The sequence below is a fragment of the Apodemus sylvaticus genome, chromosome 12 (assembly GCF_947179515.1).
Source record: "Apodemus sylvaticus chromosome 12, mApoSyl1.1, whole genome shotgun sequence".
NCBI classification, from domain to species: Eukaryota; Metazoa; Chordata; class Mammalia; order Rodentia; family Muridae; genus Apodemus; species Apodemus sylvaticus.
Window position 1 is genome coordinate 62,532,647 of NC_067483.1, and position 27,170 is coordinate 62,559,816.

At 41.9% G+C, this 27,170-nt stretch overlaps 1 protein-coding gene across 1 annotated transcript in view; it reads right to left on the reverse strand.

Annotated features, from left to right (window-relative positions):
* Nucleotides 1–2,829: 2,829 nt before the first annotated feature.
* Nucleotides 2,830–27,170, reverse strand: part of Xpr1 (xenotropic and polytropic retrovirus receptor 1) — a 134,088-nt gene continuing 109,747 nt past the window's right edge. Inside the window, exons 12-15 of the mRNA XM_052199884.1 lie at nucleotides 15,056–15,222; nucleotides 12,056–12,195; nucleotides 7,074–7,295; nucleotides 2,830–5,113 (exon numbers count right to left, since the gene is read on the reverse strand). Of these exons, the coding sequence (XP_052055844.1) occupies nucleotides 5,053–5,113; nucleotides 7,074–7,295; nucleotides 12,056–12,195; nucleotides 15,056–15,222 (590 nt within the window). The 3' untranslated portion in view covers nucleotides 2,830–5,052. The remainder of the gene's footprint in view (nucleotides 5,114–7,073; nucleotides 7,296–12,055; nucleotides 12,196–15,055; nucleotides 15,223–27,170) is intronic.

The following is a 27,170-nucleotide window of genomic DNA, read 5'->3' on the forward strand; positions in this document are numbered from 1 at the left end:
TTACCAGAGTGGAGAGCAGGAAAGAAAGCTAGGTGCAAAGGGGCAAGAGTCGCCCACAGAGGACTAACCACGATCATAGTTACTCTTGACAACTACAGTTCAGGGGGTCAACGGACAGCATCGTTTAACCAACACGGTGTGGAGGTGTGTGTGTGTGTGTGTGTGTGTGTGTGTGTGTGTACACAGTAGAGGGAGTGGGTTCGAAAAGAAAAATAACAAGTTTCACCCGATTTCCTTCCTAAATACTCTTCACTGATAAAAATTTCTGTGCTAACCCAGAAACCACACATAATGAATCATCATCACAATGTAAGAAAACTTCAAGGATTTTGGGTTTTTTGCAACTGAAATAGGAGTGTTTTACAATTTTATCTTAACAGTTCAAAACAATTACTAAGGTCATAGCAGTCCTTTTCCCTGTCTGCAGCATACTAGTGTTGCCAGGGACAACAGGAGAAGTGCAGGCAAGAACTTAGGAGTTGGAGAGACAGTGAGGCGGGACCCTGCCCTTTCTCACACGTCCACATCTGTCCAGCAGTGCCGCCGGCTGCCCTCTGCCTCGTGGTGGTTCAGATGGACAGGTGTCAAGTGGAAATTGAGTTCAAAGGTACACAAGATGAGACTCAATCAATAGACACTGAATCCAAGGCAAACAGTAGGTCATTTGATTGTCCTCCATAGGTGGATGGCACCGTATTAAAAAAAAAACGGAAGCTGGCATTGGTTTAATAAAATAAACCGAAGGTTTGCTACAAGAAAACATATTCAGTTGTAAATTGATATGGTTTTCCCCACTTCAGGGGAAACTCATCTTGTCCCCCTCAATTCCTCATCCACGATAAGAAAATATATTCTGAAAGTTGTTTCTAGGGGGCAGGCAAGTCACCGTCAGTTCTGAAAGTTCATGTAAGACAGGCATTAGGAGCCATGCCCAGCAGCGCCTCTTCTCCACCAGGCGGACTGCGTACTCTCTAACGTCAGCTCTTGCAGGGCTAATAAAATGTTTTCACTTTTTAAAAATATTCATTGAGTAGAGTGTGGTTAACGTTAGCCAGAGGGCTGCTTCCTAACACTGAATACCACGAACTCACGCTACAAAAGAGTCAACTCTGTCCACCCACATCACCATGTGTTCTGGCATTGTATAAACTTAAAGTATAGGCAGGCTGGGAGCTTTAATGTTCGGTATCATGACACCTGAAAAAGCAGAAATTCATGTTTAAGTGAATGACCACCAAAAAACAATAAGAAAACAGATTGCCATTTTCAAAATGTAACCTGAATTTCTATTTTCCATTGGTCAGTAATGACACTGGCTCATTAGAATAAAGTATGGTTTCTGTAGCTCAAGATTCAACACAATCAACATTTAGTCTAAGAAGTTACCTTAATTTCTGTTTACAGTAAAAAGTTCCTATTGAGAGAGAGGCAGATTTTATTAAACTAGCAAAAACCAACAACCTTAAAACATATTTATGAAATAGTGTAATCACTAGAGAATCCCATGGTTTTAATATAATGTCAGACAGTGTTATTTCTAAATCCTTTTCCTTAGACTAAGAAAGCTCTGCAGTTACTGCTTAGAAAATTGAATTTGGGAGTAAAGAACTATCCTTAAATAATGTGAAGTGGAGGAATAGAGGGACAGGAAGTCACAGCCCAAGTCACATGATTTACTGAGTGCCTTGTTCCTGCTGCCAAGGCCCCAGTCCTCTCTGTCATTACGCAATTCTAGACTCAGGCTCCCTGTCACTGTGCCTCCACGCGCCTGGATTCTACTCTCGCTTTGCCTTAGGTTTGCCTGCTCACAAACCAGGGAAGCATGCTGGAGAGACACCGCCCAAGAGATCTCACTTAGGACGCTGGGGAGTCATGGCTCCTAGGTGGGGCCTCCTCTAAGAGATCACCTGGGGTCTTGCTGAGCACCTGGCATTCACACTGTGTCCCCTGAGTCTAAAGCTAAACAGGTTGTTTAAGGAGTGTAATAATGGGGGGCTAGACATAAAAGGCCTGCACACAGCCATTACACCAAACTATGGGACTGATTGCATCACAGATCACGCCACTGCCTCTGTATGGGAGGGCGTCATCAAGCCCCACTGTAGATGCAGCTCAGGTATAGGTTAATTTGCAAACAACGAGCTGCTAGTGTCTCTTCACACTGCTTTGCTATCTACATGAGTATAAAATGAAAAGTGGACTTTAGTCTGTTTCATTTCTTTTGGGGTATTTCAAGCACTATTAAAAATGGGGTCCTTTCAAATAAAACCAAAATTAAGAGATCTAAGGCTACAATCAGGTAAGTATTACCTCAGGTTTATGTGACATGACATTGGTATGCTCCATCTAGAGTTTCAGGGTACAGGATTATCCAAGAGCACATTAGCAGGACACTGCTCACAGTGCCTAGGGCAGATGAAACTGAGGAAAGAAAAATGCAGTGCCTTTTTCAAAGGAAAACCATTAATGCCTATGTTGTTTCCTAGAGTCTTTTGATGGAGTAATCTCTTTAGAGCTAGGAGATGCAGCTGGAATCTTTACGTACATGGGGCATCTGCCACGGTAATCTGGCCAGCTTGTAAGTCTTCTGAATAGTCAACAGGACAGATACCAGAGAAGGAAGACACTATCACTTATTATTTATGAAAGAAATACTGACTAGATCCTGGAATCCTGGCAGGAGGAGAAAGACCAAACTGGCTCTTTGTTAACTGACATAAAGACATCTAGGAGTCAGAACATCCATCAGGAGTCAACTGTGAGTTGTGTGTGCCGTCATACAGGCTCACTACCAGAGAAAGAAACTGACGATTCACGGGGCTCTGGATATACAGTACCACTGATTTTATTTGTACAAGAAATGACTGGTCACTGAACTTTTCTACATATTCCTAATCATTACTGCTATTACCTCAGAATCCAGTGAAATCTATCCCCAGCTTTAAAGTACAAAACCCCAGAATAGTAAAGAAAAAAAAATCTAAAAAGAAATAATGCAACCTTTAATCTACCAAGGGTCTCTAAATTGTTACCACTGATTATTATAAAGTATACAATTTATTTATAGTTTTGTTTTTATTTTAAATAAACGTTTGCTCTTTAGTTTTGGGGCAAGGGACATGCTTGGCAAAACACAAAAAGCAACAGAACCTACAACATTGAGTGAGTATTTTTGGGGGGAGGTGGTGTTAAAAATCTCAATCCAGAAAGGAGGAAAAAAAAGGAACTTTGTCAGAATAAAAATGGAAGAAACTTTGTAAACGGAAGTTGATGAGTTAATTGGTAGGATTTTAGCAGTGCTGTAACTTTAATGAGTAAAGGTTTGATGCGCAGGAGGAACTAACGACAAGGTGAGAGTTAAGGGCCAGTAGCCAAGTTATAAAACAACGTAATTGTTAATGCTGTTCCTTTCCCTAGTCACCAGTTTCTCTGTCTACAGTTAACCTGACAAGGGCACACCTGAGTGAACGCGTGTGACTCTCCTACGTGGGACTTTCATCTAGACCTGAGGGGTGGGGCCATTTACCTTTTCCTGGTATTTATATTAATTTTCCTGAATAATGGCTGTTTCTCCACCCTGACGGGTGCTGGAGAGAAAATCAAGGGTCTCAGGAATGCTGGGTAGTCACTACAACCAATGAGCTACACCCTTGTGCTGACGAATACCAAATTTAAAACCAATCATTTTCAAGAAAGTCAGATGCTGCGTGTCTTCAGGCTTCTCTACAGAATTTATGAAGGGAGTGAGATAAAGAATAAAGCAGGTATTTACACCCAGAATTTTCTAAGAAATATAATTTTAAAAGTATGACCAGATTTAGAGGCCTCGAATTTAAAAGCAGGCCATGGGAGGGGTGTTGTAAAATTCAACGTCACCTTTTAATACAGCTGTGTTTAAAAATGGCCACCAAGATCTTTTGTGTCAATGAATATAAAGGAGGAAGAATTTGTTCTAGATGCTCAGAAATACAGTCTCCACAAAAGACTTTTTAATTTGATCAGATTCTGGCTGAAGTAGATGAGGCCAGAAGGGGAAACATCTATAATAAAGTGTGAAGAGTCTGAAATGGGCCTTTCTTTCCATTTGATCAGTAAAGATTATAATTCTCCTACATGCAGAAGCACATGGCAAAATGTCATTTTTGTGACTGCACCCACTCCTAAAGAAACAACTGTCAGAACCTTTTCTCTGAATGTCCTCCCCTGGGACACAAGTGGGACAGCTAGTCATGACAGTGATGCTGGAACTCTAGAGCAGCAACTTAAAATCGAGCAATAAAACTTTGGTTTAAAGTTAAAACAAATAAGGGAAAAAAAAATCAAACTGGTACAAGTTGTTTCCTGAAAGAGGTGTGTGGGCCTGACCCTCAGCAATGCCAGCCAACCTCAGTTCCCCCTGCCTCCCTTCACAGGAGTAGCATTCATTTATGGTTACGTTTCATAAATAATGAGAAACTGTATGTAACAAACACATCATATTCCCCACCCACCCGAAACCCTCCCTGGATGAGAAAAGTCACATCAAATTAAAAGTAGCTTTGTGGAGGAGGTGCCGCTCCAAGCTGCACTTTCCCTGCAAGTGCTGCCAGTGCCTCTGCGCCGGCTATGAAGGAAGGGAAAAACTCTCCATAGAAACTGACGGAAAATTTAAAAACCGGTGTCCGGTTTCAAACAGTCAAAACTGCCTGGTGAGGCTGAGTTACCAGCGCTGGGCCTCAGAGGTTCCTTCCCACGCTGTTCTTCATCCTGATGGGCATCTGTATCTTTGTGATTGTAAACAATCCATAAGATATTAGGTTTTTGTTCCTTAAAACATCTTCTGATTGGCAAAATGAAGTATTTGTTTTAAAAATAGAAAATGAAGATTACACCAGAAGAAAAGACACGAGACACGGTGAGCTTGCTCGGAGTCCATAGGACCCGATCTGCAGAGCCCGGGACGCGCTCTGTTTTCTCCTGTTCTCAGCTGGAAAAAGGTGCTGGAGGTTGCGTTGGTCGAGGAAAGGATTGTAGAGTAGAAAACCAAGGATGTTACTCTAGACTTCAGCGAATTCAAGTGTTAGCTTCATCATCTGTGTCTTCTATCAGTACCTTAGTGTCACGAGCCTTGGATCTAGAGGAATCAGAGGAATAAACATGTGCTGATCAGTCACATGAATGCTGGGGTATGTCCACTCTTTCCCATGCATGCACACTACTGTCAACTGCAAGGGGAGAAGCAGGAACAGCAGAGGGTAATGTGTAAACAGGCAGAGCAGTACCCAGAAACAAGGATCTGAGTTTGAGCACTGGCTACCCAGTGATAATCAGGAGCCACAGTCAAACTGTTAGCACTGCTGATGTCAAGTGGCACACCATTTAGGAGGCTGTGCAGATTCTCATACTGTATAAAAGTGGGATCTGGTAACCCGAAACCATTAGCCTCAAGAGGGAAGGCAATGTCTGTGACAGGAGATCTGTTACTCCCACTTGACAGATGGGTTAGCTGACATTCAGGAGGCTAAGGATGTGCTAAAGGTGCATAAATCCATGACATCAGAGCTGAGATTCAGATCTCACTTTAGATTTCCTGCACTCTTTGTACCATAAACCTGTTCTAAATGCCTTCCTCTGGCTGCCCAGAGTTTCCCAGCGTTTCCCTTTAAGCACCTGAAATGAACCCCAAGGAGCCTCCCTCTGGATCAGAAGCTGTGATGTGTTTAGACTGCCCTCTGCTGGCAGCCAGGAGACCTTCACGGTGAGGAGCTCTGGCTTGTCAGGTTTTCGGCACCCTTACCCACCCAGCGCCCCGGCACCCAGACTGTCAATACCTTCCTGAACAGACCTGCAGGCCGATTCAATGCTTTGTCCACTGACCTTCTGTGACTTCTGCTACTTTACTTTCCCCCCTCCCTAAGACTCAGCTTCCCGTTTTCTGCTTTTTCTCTACTCTTTCCAGAAAATTCCCAATCTCTAACTGAGGCTGTGGCAGGCCTGGGCTTCCGTACTCAGTGGGCTACAGCACCTTCTGCTCCTCTCCTCTGCGCTCCTTCAGTCTGACTTTACAGCCCCGACTGCTGATTGGTGCTAGCCTGTAGATTTCCCTCTCCCACTGCACTGTGCAGGTCGGCACAGTCTCTTTTCCTGTCACTCCTCTTTGGAAAAACATGTTTTGTTTTGTTCTCTCTTTTCCCCCTGCAAGATGAAGTTTGCAGTTTTTAGTCTTTGGCTATTTGTTTGTTTCTTTGTTTTTGAGACGGGATCTAGTATAGGCCAGGCTAGCCTTGAGCTTGCCATGTAGCTATTATTCTCTTGCTTCCTCTGTCAAAACTCTAGGCTTACAGTGTGGGTCAGCTCCGAGGAGCACACCCCATTATATTTTCTCATCACTGTCTGAGCACATGCGTTTCCTGTCTACACCCATTTCCATGGGCACAGTCTTTGACCTTATCCAAACACTCCCTCAGCTTCAGAAACTGTCTGTTTTATCGTACCCCCCACTCGGCTATCTATCTAGTCCTTTTGCAGAGTGAGTCGCTGCAGGCCTTACATTTCCTATTACCTTTAGGAATGCAAAGTAAATGGCGGGAGAGAGCCCCAGCTGTGTATTTAACACGGGAGCTTCAATTTCAACTTGCTGGGGGAGGGGTCCTTGCTGTGATGATACCCGGTGAGTTTCACAAATAATGAATTCATTCTTCTTAATCTCCCTCTGAACTATATACATCCCAATGTACAGAAGAGTGGTCACAGAAATTAAGGAATTTGGTCAAGATTACAATGATAGGATCTCTAAACTAACTTGAAGGTTCTCTGCACACAAAACATCATACTCAAGAATAAGATAAGTCATTGCACAACAAAAATTTTCCTATGGTCGTTTACATTCCTACTTAGTAGGAATACTGGCATTTCTCATGTGCTCATGAAGATATCCCAGAAGTCTAACCACTGAGTGCTTTGTTTCTGTGTAGAGAGGAAGCGTGGCTGAACACCAGCCCCTCTGTCCAGTCAGTCTCGCCGTCTAGCAGTCTGTCAGTCTAGCAGCCTTAGCTAACGTTACCCTGCTAACCGGATAGGAGTGCTCTACGTACTGGGAAGCCAGGCGAGGCCGGCGCAGGGATATGCTCTGGTTGTACTTCCACGACCGGTTCTTCTGGCGGTTTCGCACCCCATCCTCCTGGTCCATCATCTGCTCAAGTAGTGTCTGGTCATCCGCGTTGAGGGGGGCCACAGAGATGTCCCGCACGGCTCGGAATTCACCACAGTTATTTAGATGTTCGTTCTCTAGGCGGAAGAAGTTCCATACAAATCGCCTAAACAAAATAGGGTAAATACATTCATGTTAGGATTCAAATATATCACTACGGTAACTTCCAGGAGGCTCAAGTTCCTGCTCACCAAGGAGAAACAAAACAAAACAATTACAGGCTACACTATTAAAATCAAAGAGACAGTTAGGGACATGGTGATTGAGTCAGGAAAACATTCGCCTCCTAAGCAGGAGGACATGAGTCTGGATACTCACTCATAAAAAGTCAGGCACAGTGTGGTGCTTTTGTAATCCCAACAGTGGCAAGATGGGAAACAGAGGCATGCAGGTTCCTAGAGCTAGCCCAGTCTACCTGGCCAATGAGAGACTCTGCCTCAAATAAAGGAGGAAGGTATCCGAGGAATGATAGTTGAGTTTGCTCCCTGCCCCGCCCCCTGATGCACATCTGCACAATAAATAAAATGAATGAGAAAGATGGTGCAAGAACTGGGAGGTGAGGGGAGAAAACAAGAGTTGATTTTGGGACACGATTTTTCTTTATCCAGTAAATTTATAAATTTGTTGAGTGCTTATTAAAAATGAGGAAGTGGCACTGAATAACACAGGAGGGTCTCTGCCTCTATCCTGGCAGTGGGGAAGTGAGTAAATATTCAGCTGTGAGGTGCCCTGCAGACCTAACAGCAAAGAAAAGCAACCCAGAGTCCCCGTCTTAAGAATGCTTAGGGAAACTGATTTTGACAGGTGGCATCCAACAACAGTGTGATGATACCAGAGGCAAGTCACAGGAGACTCCTGGAGATACAGGTCTTAGGCGGGGGACAAGGACGAAAAAGGCCAGCTAAGAAAACATTGTTGGTGCACTGGAATGCAAGCTGTGGTTAAAACCGCAGGAAGTAAGAGAGAGGGAGAGGAGGACCGACCGGCCCCACAGGGAAAGAGCCCACAGCTCACAGTGAGCGTCTGAGGGACCAACAAGACTTGGTCTAAATGGATTACTCTACTGTGGAAGAGCGACTGGAGCAGGGAGGAAAGCCCAGAGCGAGGCTGGGTAGAAGGCTGGGTAGGGCAGTCCAGGAAGGCAATGGTGGCCAGAAGCTGAGACTCTAGCTAGATCTACTAGGAAGATGATGCTGACAGAACCTGTCAAGTGGCCTGAGACATCATTACTAGGACTGAAGAGCAGATCTTGCCAGGCTACAGCCTCCTACTCACTAGACAGGCCTGTGAGGGCGGGCTCAGCCCTCCAAGATGGTGTCATGAAGCATACGGTCTGTCTCTGTTCCAGGGCTTGTTTAACTACTTATGGACACGGTGCACGGCCTTGCTCCTCTGTATGACCAGTCTGCAGCTCAGAATAGTACTCTAAACTATGCTCTTTTCAGGAGTCTTGCTATCCTCTGTGTTTCTCTCTATATTACAGAACTGCCAAGCATGGCTGGCATATACCTGTAATCCCAGCACGTGGGAGCAAGCAGTAGGCTCAAGCTCAACCTTGGCTGCATAGGGAGCCGGTGTTTTAGTGAGCCTGTTATATTAGATGCTATGGTTTAAGTTGTTATAACAGTCCTCACTGTTCTACCCACACTTGTACACAGTGGGAAGATAACTGGTGTCAGCAGACAAGGGTTCATCTCTAACCACAATGCAAAGCTGATGGTGTTTATTATCGTGTATCTTTTTCTGTTTTCTGTTTCTTCCCCCCACCCCCAGGAACAAGTATTGATTTTTAAATTGTTGAAACTTTTATTTATTTGGTTTTGAATTTTCACTATGGTGCACAGCCTGATCTCCAACAATCTTCCTCTGCCACATCCTTTAAAACAGCGGTGACTATAGATGCATACCCCTTTGCCCAACCAGGCATCGTTAACAATGGCCTTCCCTACATGTAACAGGGTCCTCCCTCTTATTCTATTATGGTGTTAAATTACAAAAATTGACTTTTTAACTTTGTGGTAGTTTGAATGAGAATGGCTCCCATAGGTTCATATATGAGAATATAGGTTCCTAGTTGGTGGAGCTGTTTAGGAAGGATTGGGGGGAATGGCCTTGCTAGAGGGCATTGAGGCTAGTGTCACTAGGGATGGGCTTTAGGTTCTCGGCCTGCTACCCATAGATGAAGACAGAGCTCCTGGACACGATCCCTGCACTGTGTCTGCGGCTGCCATGCCTCCGGCCAGGTCACACGCTGACCCTCTGAAGCTGTAAGCACGGCCCCACTTAGATGCTTCCTTTTATCCATTGCTCTGGCCATGATGTCGTCACAGGAAGAGAACAGGAAGTAAGACAAACACTAAACCTTAACTCACAGAATGAGGCTAAATTGTCAAATATTAACCTTTTTACCTACTATCAGAGTCATTGGCTAATGTGTTCAGGATTTCTGCAACTATGCTACAAAACAGCATAATGACAGCACAGGGTCTTTCTGGGAGTCTCCTGGGAGGTTCAGATGATGTCAGGTCATGTTGGCCACATAAACTGTGAGGCATTCCTGTCTTTGTCCCCTCTCCTCTGAAGTTCTTTTAAAAAGTTCCAGTAAAAATTTGACTTCAACTATTTGGAAGACTTTTCTTAGTCTGGAGTTTTCTTCATGGAAAGTATTTTGATATAGATTTAAATTTTGATGTCTTCAAGATTTTCTATTTTCTTGATTACAGTAAACTATGTTTTTTTTTGTTTGTTTGTTTTCTTTTTTTAAAGGAAGTTGACTATTTCATCTAATGGTACTTACAGTCTCTTTGAAGCTGGCCCTGATAACAAAGGCACAGGTTAGCCAATCCTGAAGTTGTGAGAGTAGGAGAGTCGGCCTAGCCCCTTGCCAGCTGCAGAACTTGGGAGCTTGGCCTCCATGCCTTTACTGGGCAGCACAGTGGAGCTGGCTCCAGATGTGGGTGTGGGTGAGCTGGCCTGAAGGCAGGACAGCAGGAAAGCTTACTCTGCCTCCTGCGGTGGAAGCCCTGGGTAGCCTAGCTGGAGCGATGCGGAGAGCTTGCCCTGGTGCTGTGAATAAGGGAGAGTGGGCAGGCTGACCAGATGCTTCCTTTTATACACTGCTCTGGCCATGGTGTCGCAGCAACCATTCAGGCTCAGGTCCAGGCTTTGAGATTGCCCAGCACAAATCTATATCATCTATGAACTGTTAAGGTGCATGAAAACAAGGGTTAGTCCCACTGATCCAGAGCTGCAGGGTCTCCATGACACAGGGAAACAACAGGATAATCGGGAGGAGCCCTAGTGAGGATCCAAGATCGATACTGACATAGAAGCCAGAGGCCTCAAACTAGACCAATGACTTATTCTAATGAACATCTGCAAGTGAAGATGTGTGGACAGAGGGGTAGACTATGGGACACTATGACATACGATAGCTTCCACGATGAGATGTTCTCTATGCTCTATTTTTTTCAACCCAAAGGTTGCAAGGGCAGATACGAGGGGTCAGGAAGATGAGTGGGCCTGGGGCACAGAATGTGAAAATCACAAAGAATCACTAAAAAGTTTAAAACAACAAAAACCCAACTCCAGAGCTCCAGCCCTGTGCTAGGGGTGAGGCAGGGCTTAGCACATCTGTCTGGCCCCATCCCCCACCCTTAGGGCTTCTGACAGGCATGTCCTCCTCTTCTTCCTTTCCCTTCTTTAGCCTTATGTAAGCCCTTCACCAGCTGCTGCGCTTTTGAAGAATCTGTTTTTGTTAAAGTTCCCCACTGCACATTTACTTTCTATTCTGGTAAGAGCTAATCTGTGTGTCTTTCCTTCTTTTTGGTTTGGTTTGCTGTTTTATTTTTTTAAATTCTTTTTTTTCTTTCCTTTTTTTTCTTTTTTTTCTTTTTTTTTTTTTTTTTAGGTTTTTTGAGACAGGGTTTCTCTGTGTATCCCTGGCTGTCCTGGAACTCACTCTATAGACCAGGCTGGCCTTGAACTCAGAAATCCGCCTGGCTCTGCCTCCCAAGCGCTGGAATTAAAGGCATGCACCACTGACCGGCATTTTTCTAAATTCTTAAGCTTTCTACTTTTCTGATACATACATTTAAGGTTATGTTACCAGTGGCTTTTAGTTGTATTTTCCACTTTCTCTTTTCTATCACTTTCAATTTTGGTCTATTAAAAGTATTTTAATAGTTTTGTTATAATTTTAACTTTGACTGCAGGCATTAGTTATAATAATGGTTTCAATCTGCAATGTCTCCAAAGGCTCATGTGTTGGGTCTTTCCAGTATTACTTTGAAGGCGATGGGACACACAGGAGGTGGTGCCTGGTCCCCTGTCGGGAGGAGCCTCCGCCACCGCTGTGTTACTGTGCTCTGCCATGCCACTGCTACCATGCACTCAGACTCTCTCTCAGAAACCTTCCTTCCTATCCTGGACCTCTTAGTTCCCTTTCACAGCAGAAAATGCGGTGCATGTTTTCATTCATTTCTAAATGTCTGCTCTTTTTAAATCTATCTTTTTGTGATGATGATGATGACGATGATGATGATGATGGAGACAGAATCTCTGGCTGGTCTAGAACTCCTTATGCAAACCAAGCTGGCCTTGAACTCACAGTGGTATACTTGCCTCTGCTTTCCTGAGTGCTTAGATTCTGTCCCCCCCAATTTTTTTTATTATATTTAATTATCTTGTGTGTATATGTGTGGACTTGCATGCCATAGCTCATATGTGTCGGTCAAGGATAATTTCCTTCTATCACCTGGCGATCAGACTTGGTAGTAAGTGTCTTACCTGGTGAGTCAGCATACTGGCCTACCACTGGGCATCTTTTAAAGGAATCCTTGGTAGATTGTTGAAAAGTTTGCTTACCGGAAAACCTCAAGGGGGGCAAAGACAGTAGCAATGATGTCCCCAAGATGAGGCTTAAAAGTCGTAGCAGTAATAGAGATTTGGATAGTCCAAGCGAAGCGCAGAATCACATCTTCTACGATGGCACAGTAGTAATAGGCCTAGGAATGCAGACAGACAGACAAAGTTTGTTTCTCACCATTTTCCTCACTAAGGACTCAACAGTGTATCAGATGCTGAGACGTCAGTCCCACCCACACACTCATGGGGAAATGTTACACAAGTTTTAGCTTTCCTAAATAGTGCACTATTCAAAATGAAATGTACGAGTTTCAGAAATCCTTTAACAAATATCACAAGCCCACGCTGTACTCAGGCTCAGTGAGAACCCTGGTCAGCTGAGACTGCACGCAAGGAGAATCGTGGGAAGACAACATCTAAGTCACTAGCACTACAGGGATTAGCACATCTATTCATTGTACCATTTATACTTAAAACTTTCAAATTTCTTTATCCCACACATAATACAAGTTTTGTCTTGTTTTTTGATGTTGAAAAACAAAATGACGCTTGGATTTCAGAAACATGACTGAATATAGTATTCAGCTAATGCGGTTCACCCAAGAGTCTTAAATACACAACTGCCAATAGATTCCAGAACACATGATTTACTTATTACTAAGCAAAATTAGCACTTTAAAATGCATTTCAAGGCTGTGGCATTTTAGTAACTAGAACTCCTATGTACTAAGCTGTAGTATTTATTTACTTTTTAAAAGTATTCGTCTTTTATGTGTGTGAGTGTTTGCTGGCACGTGTATATGTGTAGTACGTGTGTTCTGGTGCCTTTGGACGTCTCTGGCATTGGGGTTACAGAGGGCTGTGAGCTGCTGTGAGCTTCTGGGGACTGAGCACAGGCGCTCCAAGGTCAGCAGGCATGCTCGGGCACTGCGGCATTTCTCCAAGCATGTTTTATTTAATCTTAACAAAGTCTCTTCACCTTCACTAGAGGGACAACAAGAACTGCAATCAGTCCCTTCTACTGCCCTTCTGTCCACTCCATGGAGACAAACATTTATAATTATCCATCCCATTTGCCCTCCATAATTTTAAATGTTCTATTGTTTTAATAAGTCAGTTTTAAGCTTTATCAGTGGACTGCTGATTCATTTGTAAATAAAAACTTTAAGCAGCATACAATCAGTGACAAGCTTCAGTAGGTATCTTTAGTCTTCATTCTGAATACTTCCCCTTGCCCTGGCCCCTCTTCTCCCCACAACAGCTCCTCTTCTACTTTTTTTTTTTTTTTTTTTTTTGTTTTGGATTTGTTTTTTCGAGACAGGGTTTCTCTGTGTAGTCCTGGCTGTCCTGGAACTCACTCTGTAGACCAGGCTGGCCTCGAACTCAGAAATCCGCCTGCCTCTGCCTCCCAGAGTGCTGGGATTACAGGCGTGTGCCACACCGCCCAGCTCCTCTTCTACTTTCAGGTCGCATGTGGTCATCACTCTCACCTCTCCCCCCTTAAGATCTCCTTAACCCTTTCATGGTCCCCTTCCTAGTTTCATTACACACACCCTCAACCTAGGTTCCCCACTGAGAGAAGGCAAGCAGCATTTGTATGAGGGCTTAACAGGATTTCATAACAAAAGTCCATTGGACTTCACAAATGGCTTCTTCACTTTTTTCTTATAAATTTGCAATTATAATTCAAGAAAGTATACACTTTATTTCCTAGAGCATTAAAATATGTAATAATAAAGAAACTGGCTGAAAGATTCTATTCACTACTCTCACTACATGGGAGCTAGTAAATGAGAAGTCTATGACAGAAGACAAACTAAAGTTTATATAGAGACCCTGATCTACAGCAGTCAGCACAGGAACCCACTGTCCCGCAGTGTTTACCGAACACCACAGACAGTCAGAGACACACACGGAGAACGGAAAGCAGCGTTACCTGGCCCGCTTTTCTTTAAAATGTTACTAGGGACTTAAATCTGCGACTTGCGCATGCTTGTGCCTGCATGCTGTCGCCTGGCCCTGCCCCTTATTTCCCATTAGTTGAGAATTATAAAAATATGTTCAATGCTTCAATTCAATTTCAAAATTTTCTAAATTTTCACGTCAGGATCCGTGCTTTCGTGCAAGAGCTCACCTGAAGTCACCTCACACATGCGTGTTCTGCACACTCACTCTGCTTCAGTCCTTAATACTACGGTCACATACTTTACAAAACACAAATTTGATATAATGGTGACATTTTGGTATAGGCTAAAACATTATTAACTCAGGTCTAGAGAGATGGCTTGGTGGTTAAGAGCCCTGACTGCTCTTCCAGAGGTCCTGAGTTCAATTCCCAGCAACCACATGGTGGCTCACAACCATCTGTAATGGGATCTGATGCCCTCTTCTGGTGTGTCTGAAGACAGCAACAGTGTACTCATATACATATAAATAAATACATCTTTAAAAAAATTATTAACTTGATCTTTATGCTATCTACAGCAGAACTTAAGGCCAAAGAACATATCAAGAGCTAATGTAGTCTAACACCCTCACCTTTGAGAATCTCCTGCAGTCTAGCTGCCTAAATGGCTTACTTGGTGGTACAGCTGTTGGAGACAAATAGCTAGATTCTCAGTTCATTGCTTAATATTTTCAAGATCTAATCATTGTATTTACCTTTACTAAATCATCTGTGTAAGAATACCATGCCCCTGTATTCTAAAATGCCAGTAAAATCCTAAAATAATATAAAATATATAAGATATATTATATACAATATGTATATTCTCCCACCCTGATTGAGTTGGCACTCACGTCTAACAAATGTCCCATTGCATCTACCATATAGCAAACAAGATAAAATTTTCTGTGGACTAGATTGGTATCTTGGATAATTATTTTGTAATCATGTTAGTTAATATAAGTAGATCTTGGGTCAGTACTGCTATATGACCTAACTACAGATATATCTAAAATTTTAATTTTTTTCCTTAAGTGTGAACATTCCATACATACTTTTTGAGGGTATACAATTTCTTCCCGGAGGAAAGTATTTTCTCCTGCATTCTTATCAAAGAGACCCCAGTCCATCTTGAGATCCCAGATGAGAGTGTAGCAGGAACTAACGATACAAAAGACGACCCACAGGTAAAAGAACACTGCGGTGTCAGAGTGACCTCGCTCTGGAGAAAGAAGGAAGAGCAAAAGAGAAACAAAGATTATTAGACTGAACTGAAGTTCCTAAGTAAGACTAATTAAAGATATTCTTCATAGTGCTCATAAAGAAATCAAGCTTAAAATAAACATCCTTAGTAGAATCATTGTCTAATGAAGGTTAATAACAAATATGACTTTTCTGAGGTACAAAAACTAATAGTATACAAAAATATACAAATGTTTACTAGGAGTCTATAACATTCCAATGGACTCTTTGGAAGTCTTTAAACATGTCATTTAAACTTCTACCATTAGGTGGCAGCTTAGGGTAAAACATAAGGGGAAAACCACAGAAATATCACAGAGAACCTGCACCACTTTTCTCCAAGACCTCCTGGGTTGCTTTTTACTTTAGAGCATCTCTTTACACACTGGATCTCATCAATGCTTACTGTTCAGGAAACAGGCCACTTCAGAGAAAGTGCGCTAGAGCACAGCAGAGGCTGTGACAAGGCACCAGCCCTTTATCTGTATGGAAATGAGCTTCCCTCCCTCAAGCCACAGAGCAAGCCTGATGACTTGCTTTTTTTTTTCTTCACACAGACATCACTCAAACAAAGGCTAATTTGTCTTTATGCTGGAAAGTTATGGCTTTATTCTGAGAATACAATAAAGCACATTAAATCAGAACAAAAATAATTTGTAAACAGTTATACAATTTAATCTTTTTGGTAGTAAGTGCCCTGTTTACTCTCTGAAATCCTCCTTTGAAAACTCCCTGAGTTTCCATGATGTTCTACAGTTTCAAGATATGGCTAGATAAGCAAGAATCTGGTTCTGAATTATCAGGAAAAATAATGGTGCACATGATCTAACTTCAAAAAGTTTTAAATTTTGGTCAGTTTCTCAGACTGTCTCATGCGTTCTCCACAATTTGTCCTAATAAAATGAACAAGCATTTATTTATTTATTTATTTATTTTTGGTTTTATGGATTTGGTTTTTTCGAGACAGGGTTTCTCTGTATATCCCTGGCTGTTCTGGAGCTCACTCTGTAGACCAGGCTGGCCTTGAACTCAGAAATCCATCTGCCTCTGCCTCCCAGAGTGCTGGGATTACAGGTGTGTGCCACCACGGCCTGGCTTAAACAAGTATTTATTAATCATTTTAAAGTTATTAATGAGTTGAGTATAGAATGATCCAAAGGTACTTTACTGAGTAACAGACGTTTGCTACATAAGTACAGCTGAGTTCAAATAAAGCACAAGGAACTGAAAACACATCAAGGAGATGGGAGTTTCCACAGAAGGAAATGAACATCCGTAGATTTGTGATATTTCTAGAAAAAGAAATAAACAATATTGCAGAAGCCAGGCGGATAAAGTGGGGTCATTCAAGGCTGAAGACATTTTTGAAAGGCTTTAGGTATGAGAGTGTGTTGTGTTTTAAACTTGATGTTTACATCTAGGGTTTGTAAGATATAAGCAGCGCATAAGACAATTTGTAACAACTTGAAATGACACTGGAAAAGACATGGGACTTGACTTCGGAATGCCTTCTTGGGCCTTAGGATCAGCTCTGTATTTTAGTAAAATAAATGCTCAGATATTGATACCAGAATTGCATAGTCAGAAAAGAACTGATTCCTTGAAGGTCTAGAACAACTGGAGTCAGTATGTCTCAGATCATAAGTTACATAACTGCTTGCTGAAACAATCATTATTAAATGGTAAGTCATATAAACTTATAATTAGGAATATGTTAAAATAATGGACACTTGGTGTTTATCACTTCTTCATGGTGCTAAACTCTGTTTTTCTCTACCCTTCTGAGGTTGTATACATTCTATGTGCATGACAGAAACACTGTACAATGCTGGTCTACTGTACATCTTTTTTCAACTCCACAGTCAACAGTCAGTAGCATAAAATTGTGTCTGATAGAAATAATCATATTATGAAAATCAAGAAACACTAAAACCCAGTGCCTTCAATCTATACTCCCACTCAAGAGCTGGTTTATTAAATAAATATACACCAGCATATAATTTGTTTAGCTTCTTACAGACAGTCAGTAGGAGGGAAAGGTAAGTGATTCTAATAGGATCTATCAAAAAAGAACAGAGGAAGAGGAGGAAGAAGGAAGGAGGAAAAGGAGAGAGAGAGAGAAGAGAAGAGAAGAGAAGAGAAAAAAGGAAAGGAAAGAAAAGAACAACAGAACAGAGAGGCTCTGACTGGACAGGAGACAATCCCCAGGTTTAAATTACAGTCACTGTGGTGGTTTGAATAGGCTTGGTCCGACAGACTGTTTGAAAGCTTGGGCTATAGAGAGTGGCACCATTAAGAGGTGTGTCCTTGCTGGAGGAAGAGTGTCACTGTGAAGAAAGGCTTTTAGGTCTCCTATGTTCAAGCTATGCCCAGTGTAACACACAGTCTCTTTTTGTTCCATGTGGCTCAGATGTAGACCTGTCAGCTCCTTCTCTGGTACCATGTCTTCCTGCACTCTGCCATGCTTCCCGCCACAATGATAATGGATTAAACTTCTGAATCTGTAAGTCAGCCCCAATGAAATGTTTTCCTTTATAAGAATTGTTGTGATAATGTTGTCTTTTCAGAGCAATAAAGCACTGAGACAGTCATAAAAGTTTTCTTCAGAAGTATATTGGTCTGAATATATTAGAACACTGAATATGAATTCTAAGTGTCTAACACATTATTAATTACGTATATTTGGAGTTGTTCAGAGGTCAGCTAAGTAGTATGAATTATCAGCTTAACAGATGCATTAAAACATGCTCACAATGAATCTACCAAGGTTTATAAAAATAAAGCAAATTCAGAAGTGGAATGAAATCCAGTTTTCATTATTTATGATAAGCTATGTAATCTACAAATATTATTTCAACTTTTCAAATAATAATCTATTAATTAGCTTGCTAATAAGTGAGGATTTGCACAGAGTAAGAGGTATATATTCAGCAGGTCACAGATTGGTGTTTATCAAGTGAGTATAGGTAGTATCAAGTCTTATTACTGAAAACTGATACTTTTTATTAATTACTGAAAAAATAAATATAAATTATTGTCAGAGGAAAAGAAATTAAAACTGAAAGAAACCAGTGTGTTAATCTTCCTACATTTCTAAATTTTGCCATGTCTTACTAGTACAATTGTTAAAATGGTATGAGCAGCTCCCTGTTTGTAGGCCCATTTCTCCTATGAAACTTCTAGGGGACACAGATGTACTGACTTACCTCACCGACTACTCCACAGTAAGTGATATTCTACCTCAGACTTCAAAGATGCACCTGTGCTGCATTTGGGTCTCATTTTTTATCTTCCCCATTTCCCAAATAAAGAATGTTCCTCCTTTAAATCCTCTTCCTTCATTGGTATTCAGGAGACACACTGAAAGGATGCTACCACCACTTTAAGCAAGCAATTACATCTTATTCTCTCTTGGCTTACCTTGCTAGTCCACTTTAGCAATGGTGAGAATCACAGAAAATCAAGCCATTGCTATTCTACCAGAGGAGTCTCTCTCTTACACATCTGCCACATTAGTGTCAGAATATATGGAATAAATTTATAGAAATGACACGTATTGAATTTAAAATAAAAATAAACTTCATAAGTGTTGCAAAGCCACAGCCATGAGAGGAATGAAAAGTGAAATAAGAAGTGGGAGGAGTGAAAGCAGGAGGTCAGAGCATCCTGCAGCAACCCGTCTCTTTCCAAAGGGAGCTTAGAGACGCCATGTGAAGGGTGTCTTTTCACTCAAAGACATCCTACTCTGATAATGACCACTTTTTAACCAAAAATTAAATAAAAAGTAAAATGGATCAGATATTGTTTTCAAAGTCCAAACTTTGGAGTAAACTCAATTATACCTGAGATTAGCACCTAAAAAATTCTGCATTTATTTCTATAGTCCCCAGATCAAACCACTGAGTTCTGAGATTATTACTGTTCTCTGAGAAATGAATATACACATAATCTGCAACATATAATAACGTAAAGGCCATATGACCTCAGAATAAATTACAGTTTGCATCTGACTAGTTACATGCTTCACAACACTCTCACAGTGACAGGCGGCAGGTGGCACAGCTCCAGCTCCAGGAGCTGGCGACTCCAAGCAGCTGCTCCTCCACCGTGCACAACTACCTGTGTGCTGTTAGGTGTACGGAACATGCTTCGACTTACCGTGTTCCCAGTGCACATGAGTCTACACGACATAACTTTATCCTATGTCAGAAGTGTCAGTACATAGTCACTCATCATTGGTGAGCTTTAGTTAGCACAGAAGACTGCCCGTGACACTCCTTAGGTGGTGAGCATCTTCATATGGAAGTATGAAAAACAGCCATTCTTACTTCCATTTACAGTTAAAGATACTAAAATTCAAAGAGATGGGAAGCAGAAAAATAACTGGTTTTGAAGTTAAAAGATCTGAGATGGAATCCAGACTCTATCACTTCCTAACCTTATGGTTATAGAAGACTTGTACTCTTATATAATTGATTCTAAAACGGGGCTAAGTAGGCCTAAGAATAAAAGAGGAGGAGAGAAATAGCAATTCTATTCAAGACACGTTTGTACCTCAGAGCATGCTTCCCTGAGCCCCTTCATGTTTAAAGTGAAAAGGAAGTTCTAGGAGTATGGAGTACCATTAAAAATATTTCTAAGATACTTCAGGAAAATAATTTCAAACTATATAGAGAGGCTAAGGGAGTAGCTCTGTGGTAGAGCAGTGCTCAGCATGTGTGAGACCTGCACTCAGCCTTCACATCAATAAAAACCCAGCTGGCCAGCATGGGAGCAAGGGGAACACTCCTCAATTGCTGGTGGGAGTGCAAACTTGAATAACCACTTTGGAAATCAATTTGGTGGTTTCCCAGAAAACTGAGAACAGTTCAACTCAAGACCTAGCTATGCCACTTCTGGGTATATACCCAAAAGATGCTCCACCATCCTACAAAGTCACTTGCTTAACTATGTTCATAGCAGCTTTCTTCATAATAGCCAGAAACTGGAAACAACCTAGATGTCCCTCAACTGAGGAACAGATAAAGAAAATGTGGTACATCTACACAACGGAATAATATTCAGCTATTAAAAACAAAGACATCATGAATTTTGCAGGCAAATGGATAGAACCTGAGAATATCATCCTAAGTGAGATAACCTAGACCCTAAAGGACATGTATGCATACACGTACTCACTTATAAGTGGATATTATTAGCCATAAAATACAGGACACACATGTTACACTCCACAAACCTAAAGAAGTTAAACAAGAAGGAAAGCACAATTGAGAATGCTTGACTCTCCCTTAGAAGGAGGAAAAAAATAGTCATACGAAGCAGATGAAGGGAAGGAATAGGGTAAGAGAGGGGATGGGGAATGGTATGGGGGTGTTCAGGCTCAGGTGCGGGGAGGAACAGGAGAGATGGCCAGATGACCATGAGAAGGAATGGAAACTGAAACTGATGGGGGTGGGGAGGTGGGGGAGGCAACTCCAAGATGAAACAGACCTGGGATAAGGGAGGTGCCCAATATCAATGGGAGCATCCTTAGCTGTGACTCACAGCATTGGGGATATGGCACCTCAAAAGGCCACCTCCTGTGGGCAAGGCAGGAACCCCAGTGGAGCAACAGAGACACCAACTCACCCATAAAACTTTGACCCAAAATTTATTCTGTTTATAAGAAATGCAGGGACTTGGAGCAGAGACTGAGGGAATGGCTAACCAATACTGGTCCAACTAGAGATATATCCCAAGGACAAGCACCAACCCCCGACACCATTAATGATACTCTGTCATGCTTGCAGACAGGAGTCAAGCATGGCTGTCCTCTAAGGGGTTCCACCCAGCAGCTGACTCAGACAGATGCAGACACCCACAGCCAAACAGTGGATGGAGCTTGGGGACTCTTATGGAAGAATAGGAGGAAGGATTTGGGGACCAGGAGGGGACAGGAACGCCACAAGAAGACCAACAGAATCAACTAACCTGGACCTTTGGGGTTCTCAGAAACTGGACCACCAACCAAAGAACATACAGAGGTTGGACCTTGGCCTCCTGGACAAATGCAGCGTGGACTTCATGTGGGTCCAAACAACTGTGGGAGGAGGGGATCCCAAAGCTGTTGCCTGGAGGGGGGGTAATATTCTTTTAGCTGGGCTGCCTTGTCTGGCCTCAGTGGGAGAGGATGTGCCAAGCCTCACAGAGACTTGATGTTTCAGGGTGAGGGGATACACAGGAGGGCCCCTACCAGCTTAGAGGAGAAGGGAATAGGGAATAAGGAGAAAGAATGTGGGAGGGGTGACCAGGAGGGGGCAGTGAGCAGGATGCAAAGTGAACTAAATAAAACAATAACAATAATGAAAAAGAAAAAAAAAAAACCCAGCTGAGGGGTGGTGTCACATGCCTTTAATCCCAGCACTCAGGAGACAGAGACAGGCAGGATATAAGTGATAAGAGGGTTCAATATAACTCTATTTAGTAACAGAATGCAAAAAAATTAAGAGAGGCAAAACAATCTAGAAAATGAAGAGTAAGCCGGGCGATGGTGGCGCACGCCTGTAATCCCAGCACTTGGGAGGCAGAGGCAGGCTGATTTCTGAGTTCAAGAGCAGCCTGGTCTACAGAGTGAGTTCCAGGACAGCTGCAGCTACACAGAGAAATCCTGTCACGAAAAATAAACAAAACCAAAACAAACAAATAAACAAACAAAAAGCCATTAAAAACAAAAAGAAAGAAAGAAAATGAAGAGTAAGGTAGGGGGAATTAGTTTACCAAATTTTGAGATTTACTATGCAGTTGCAGTACTGGCAGACACCAAACCCAAAGTAGGGACCTAGGAATAGAGCCACACAAAAATGCCTAATTGATTTTGACCGTGGTGTGAAAGTTGACATTCAATAGAAGAGAGACAGCCCTTTTCAACAATACTAATGCTACTAAAACCTGATACTCATAGATCTAATAGAAACTTTATGTCATAACTTACACAGAAATTAAGTCAAATAGACCATGGAATTACCTGTAAAACAAGAAAATAAGACACCAACAAAAACATAAGACTGAGATTTAACAAACAAACAAACAAACAAACAAACAAAAAACAACTTTCAGCTCTAGACCTAGGTAAAGAGCTGTTCATACAAGGACATGTTGATGAACTAAACTGCCTGTTAAAGCCCACGCTAGGAAGAGAAGCTGGAGCAGAAGCTTCCCTGTGGTGCCCTGGCTATCCTGGAACTCTCTCTGTAGACCTGGCTGGTCTTGAACTCAGGGATATACCTGCCTCTGCCTCCCTAGTTCTGGGATTAAAGGCATATGCCACCACTGATTGGCTGGAAAAAATATTTTTAAAAAACTACTGGATTTAAAAAACCACCCAATGAATTCTACCTAAGTATATAAAGAACTCAACAAATTTAAAAATAGCAAATTCAACCAAAGGTAAAAAATATACACTGATAACTCATCAAGAAAGACATAGAGATTCCAAATGAAATGTCTAAATTCCAAATTAATCATCTAGCAAAGTGGCATGTGTGCTTGCAGGCTGCTCTGCAGAGTGACCGATGAGTCCTCCACTAGTGTGTGAAAATGAGGCAAAACTCCTTCCTGTGACTGGTTCAGCGGCTGACAGCACTGGCTGTTCTTCCAGAGGTCCCAGGTTTAATTCCCAGCATCTACATGGCTGCTCACAACCACCTAGAACTCCAGCTCCAGGAGGTTCCAGGCCCTCTTCTGACCTCCAAGGATACCAGGCTACACATGGTGCAGACATACATGCAAGCTCAACATTCACATACATAAAAACATTAAAAAGGGAAAATTTCTCCAGTATTTTACTTGTGCTTTCGATATGCTTCTATCATACCATGGAGATCAACCAACCAAATGCAGATATAGGATTCTTACACAGAAGTTAAAGCTTACAGGTAAACTTAAGAGGTGAAAAGGGGTATTTCATATTTATGAACCTATAATTTACATTAGTGCCCTTTTTCAGGGTAGCACAGTTAATACGGGAGTAGATTAAGCCAGTCCTACTCCGTCTAAATTCCCAAGCCCATGTTCCAGCTCTTAACACAAGAGGGCTTTTCACTCAAATGCTGCTTTAAACTTCTTTCTGGCAGAGGACCTGGTTACATTGACAAGAGGGAGGTAGTGACACCTTACTGTAGGCAATACAAAAGTTAGGTGGAAGACTTTAAAACCCTATTACAAACAACACAATTTTAAGTAGTTTTTTTTTTTTTTGAGGGGGAGGAGTCAGAAGAGGAGGTGTTTGAGACAGGGTCTTGGTGTGTAGCCTTAGCTGTCCTTAAACTCAAAATCTTCCTGACTAAGGCTCTCAAGTGCTGGGATTACTGGCCACCATACCCACCTGTGAAGTTCTTGATGAAGGAAACAGAATAGTGTGTGTGTAAGAGACAGGGACAAGAAGTACAGTGCAGCAGATTTTAGATTTTGTATCAGTTTTCTCTGCTTTAGTCTTTCTTTACCAGAGATGAAATATCTCGAGTAGACTATAGTGTTCCACTTTATTTGGTAAGTGTTGATTTCCCTTGTGTAAACAGGTACAAATTTTGCCTTTAAAGAAAATATGCTCTAGGGTCTCCTTCAAAACCATTAAAAAAACACAAATCAACGTGAAGCCTGCCTGACTCAAATGCAAACGTGTGTCAATGAAATATTTAGGTGATGAGTAGACGTCTATTTTCTTTTCCACTAAATAGAATAGAAACACTTTTTACTGTATGAAACAAAAATTCTTTCAATGTTTCAATAAAAATCATATACTGTATCTTATTCAAAATATCACTGAAGAAGCCAAGGTTGTAGTTCAGTGTAAGTATATGCTTAGCAAGCTCAAGGCTTTGGGTTAAAACCCAGCACATGTACGTGCTAAGTGTGTACATTTTTGTCTACTACATTCTAAGAGATATATAGATGGCATGTCTTATTTATTAGCACAATAGCCAACTTCCTAATTTTTCCAACACTTGCTTTAATATAATATGTACATATATATTTTTGTTGTTGTTGTTTTGTTTTGTTTTTTTGAGACAGAGTTTCTCTGTGTAGCCCTGGCTGTCCTGGAACTCACTCTGTACACTAGACTGGCCTCAAACTCAGAAATCCGCCTGCCTCTGCCTCCCAAGTGCTGGGATTAAAGGCATGTGCCACCACTGCCTGGCATTTAAAATCTATTTTATTGGTGCTGGACAGATGGCTCAGATGTTAGGAGCATTGGCTGCTCCTCCAGAGGACCAGGGTTGAATTCCTAGCACTCACATGGCAGCCTACTGAGTTCCAGGAGAATCTGACACTGTTACACCAATATGCATGCATACATACATACATACATACACACACACACACACACACACACACACACACACACAGACACACAGACACACACACATATTTTGTTGTGGTTGTTTTTATATGTATCTATGTTTCACTTGCTTGCATGTCAGCTGTGTGCCTGGTACCCTGGAAGCTAGGACAGACAATCCCCGGGAACTGGAGTTATAGACGTTGAGTGAACAACAGGTGGCTGGGAATCAAACCAAGGTCCACTGAAAAGCAACCAGTGCTCTTAACAACTGAGCCACCTCTCCAGTCCCCTGATATTTCTGAAGTGGATTTAAGGCCATAAAAAAGGAGCCCAGCTTCGGCTGCCTTTCAAGCCTGGTGGTGGTGGCACATGTCTTTGATCCCAGCACTTGGGAGGCAGAGGCAGGAGGATTTCTGAGTTCAAGGCCAGCCTGGTCTACAGAGTGAGTTCCAGAACACCCAGGACTACACAGAGAACCCTATCTTGAAAAACAAAACAAAACAAAAACAAACAAACAGAAGACCTGCCTTTCATATCCAGGGCTGCTCTGAACCAAGCTAATTAGTACATGTAGCCATACACACAGCCCATAAATATCACATTTGGTATTAGTATCTTTTTTGTGCTTCTGTTGTGTGCATGGAGGCCAGAGGACAATGTTAGGAGGTCCTTCCTCAGGGACATCCATCTTTATTTATCCTCCACATACAGGGTCTCTCCTACCCTTTACCTTGCCAAGTAGAACTGTTTGGCTGACCACCAAGTTCCATTGATCCACCTATTTCTACCTGCTCAGCACTGGGAGTATAAGCATGTGCCAGCATACTTGGCTTTGTAATAATGTCAATAACTATTCTTCACCTACTCCTGGCGGGTGATGACATTATCCTTTGGCAGACTACCATCTAATACTTCATGTACTGCAGCTGCTAAATCTACTGTAAACTGGTTACACTCTTTCATTTTCTTCCTAAGGAATGCCATAAGCATGTCTTAATTTCCCTCAAGTTCTCTACTCTTTCTAGTTATGGAAGGGGATTTACTACAACAAAAGATATGTATTTTGGTTTTTTGAGACAGGTCTCTTTGTATCAAACTAACTCTGTAGACCAGGCTGGCCTCCATCTTAGAGATGTGCCTGCCTCTGCCGCTTAAGGGCTGGGATTAAAGATATGAGCTACCACACCTGGCTAAAAGATATACTTTTAAGACTCTTAAACAAAATAACAATTGCCTGAGAGCGAATGCTCACTGCCCTGTACCTTTATTTGCACTGAACACCATCACTCACCAAATATTTCTTTAACTTGTATTACTCTGCTACAAGTGAACTGAAACACTGTTTATGTATTTATTCTGCAAAATTATGTTTAGGTCCTTTGCCAATTAAGGAATCAGTTTGGATTGTTTTCCATGTAGTGGTTAGGCTGCAGCTGAAATATCATTCCCTTCAGCTATCTGTTTCCAAGGCAAGAGTATTCTTTGCCTGCCTCGGTGATGTGGGGTTTGGTGACTGGCTTTAGCATTAATTAGACAGGACAAACTTTTTTGGACCTGCTGTGTGATTTTCTTTGGCAGCAAGAAAAGAGGCTTTAAGTGCACTTGTGCAATAGGACTTGCTTTCCGCAGTGCCATGTGAGGAGCTTCCCTTGGCAAAGACTGCTTCATGAGGTGGGACTCCAGAATGAACATACATGGAACAGCCCACTCCCGTTGACAGTAAGAGCTCAGCACAGATAAGTAAATCAGGGCAGAAGCAGCTCTAGTGGCTGAGCTCAGGCTACCCCAGTCAGTCCCCGCAGACCCAAAGAGCCTCCAGCAAGGACACGTTACAGTTATTTAAATTACCGAGTTTTGCGTGGATTTATATGTGGCAATAACAGCTGATGAGTATGCTTACTATAGTGAACTATAAAAACAACTGGAATAGATTCACATACAATCTCCTCTGCTCCTAGAGTACCACATATAGAAGAAATAAGGCCTTATAATCTATTTGCCTGCTTATTGTTTCTGCCTTTTTTCTGCTAAAAATACATCAATACAATAAATTCATTGGTTTTTGCTGATAGCATCAAAATAAAGCTGTATGTATTGATTAAAATGAAAATTTAAAATTCTACCAAGTCTCAATTTTTTCTCTAATCAGACATTGGTGTATAAGTTTAATTCATATAATTTTCACCTCTGCTTCCTTTAAGCATCAAAAATCTTACAACTTCTGAGCAATATAGTATTATTAATTTATATACAAATGCTAACTGTTTTCCTTTGCTTTGCTTTCCTCCTCCTCCTCCTCCTCCTCCTCCTCCTCCTCCTCCTTCTCCTCCTTCTTGTTTGTTTTTTGAGACAGGCTTTCTCTGTGTAGCCCTGGCTGTCCTGGAGCTCACTGTGTAGACCAGGCTGGCCTTGAACTCACAGAGATCTGCCTGTCTCTGCCTCCCAAGTGTTGGGATTAAAGGTATGCCCACCACCATTCAGTTTAAATGCTAACTGTATGAGACGCAAGAACGATATAGAAAACCCATGTGACAAGAGAAGAGAACCAAAGCGGAATTAAAGTCCAACGTGATGTTACTTTTTACAATTAATATTATATAGAGAAGTAA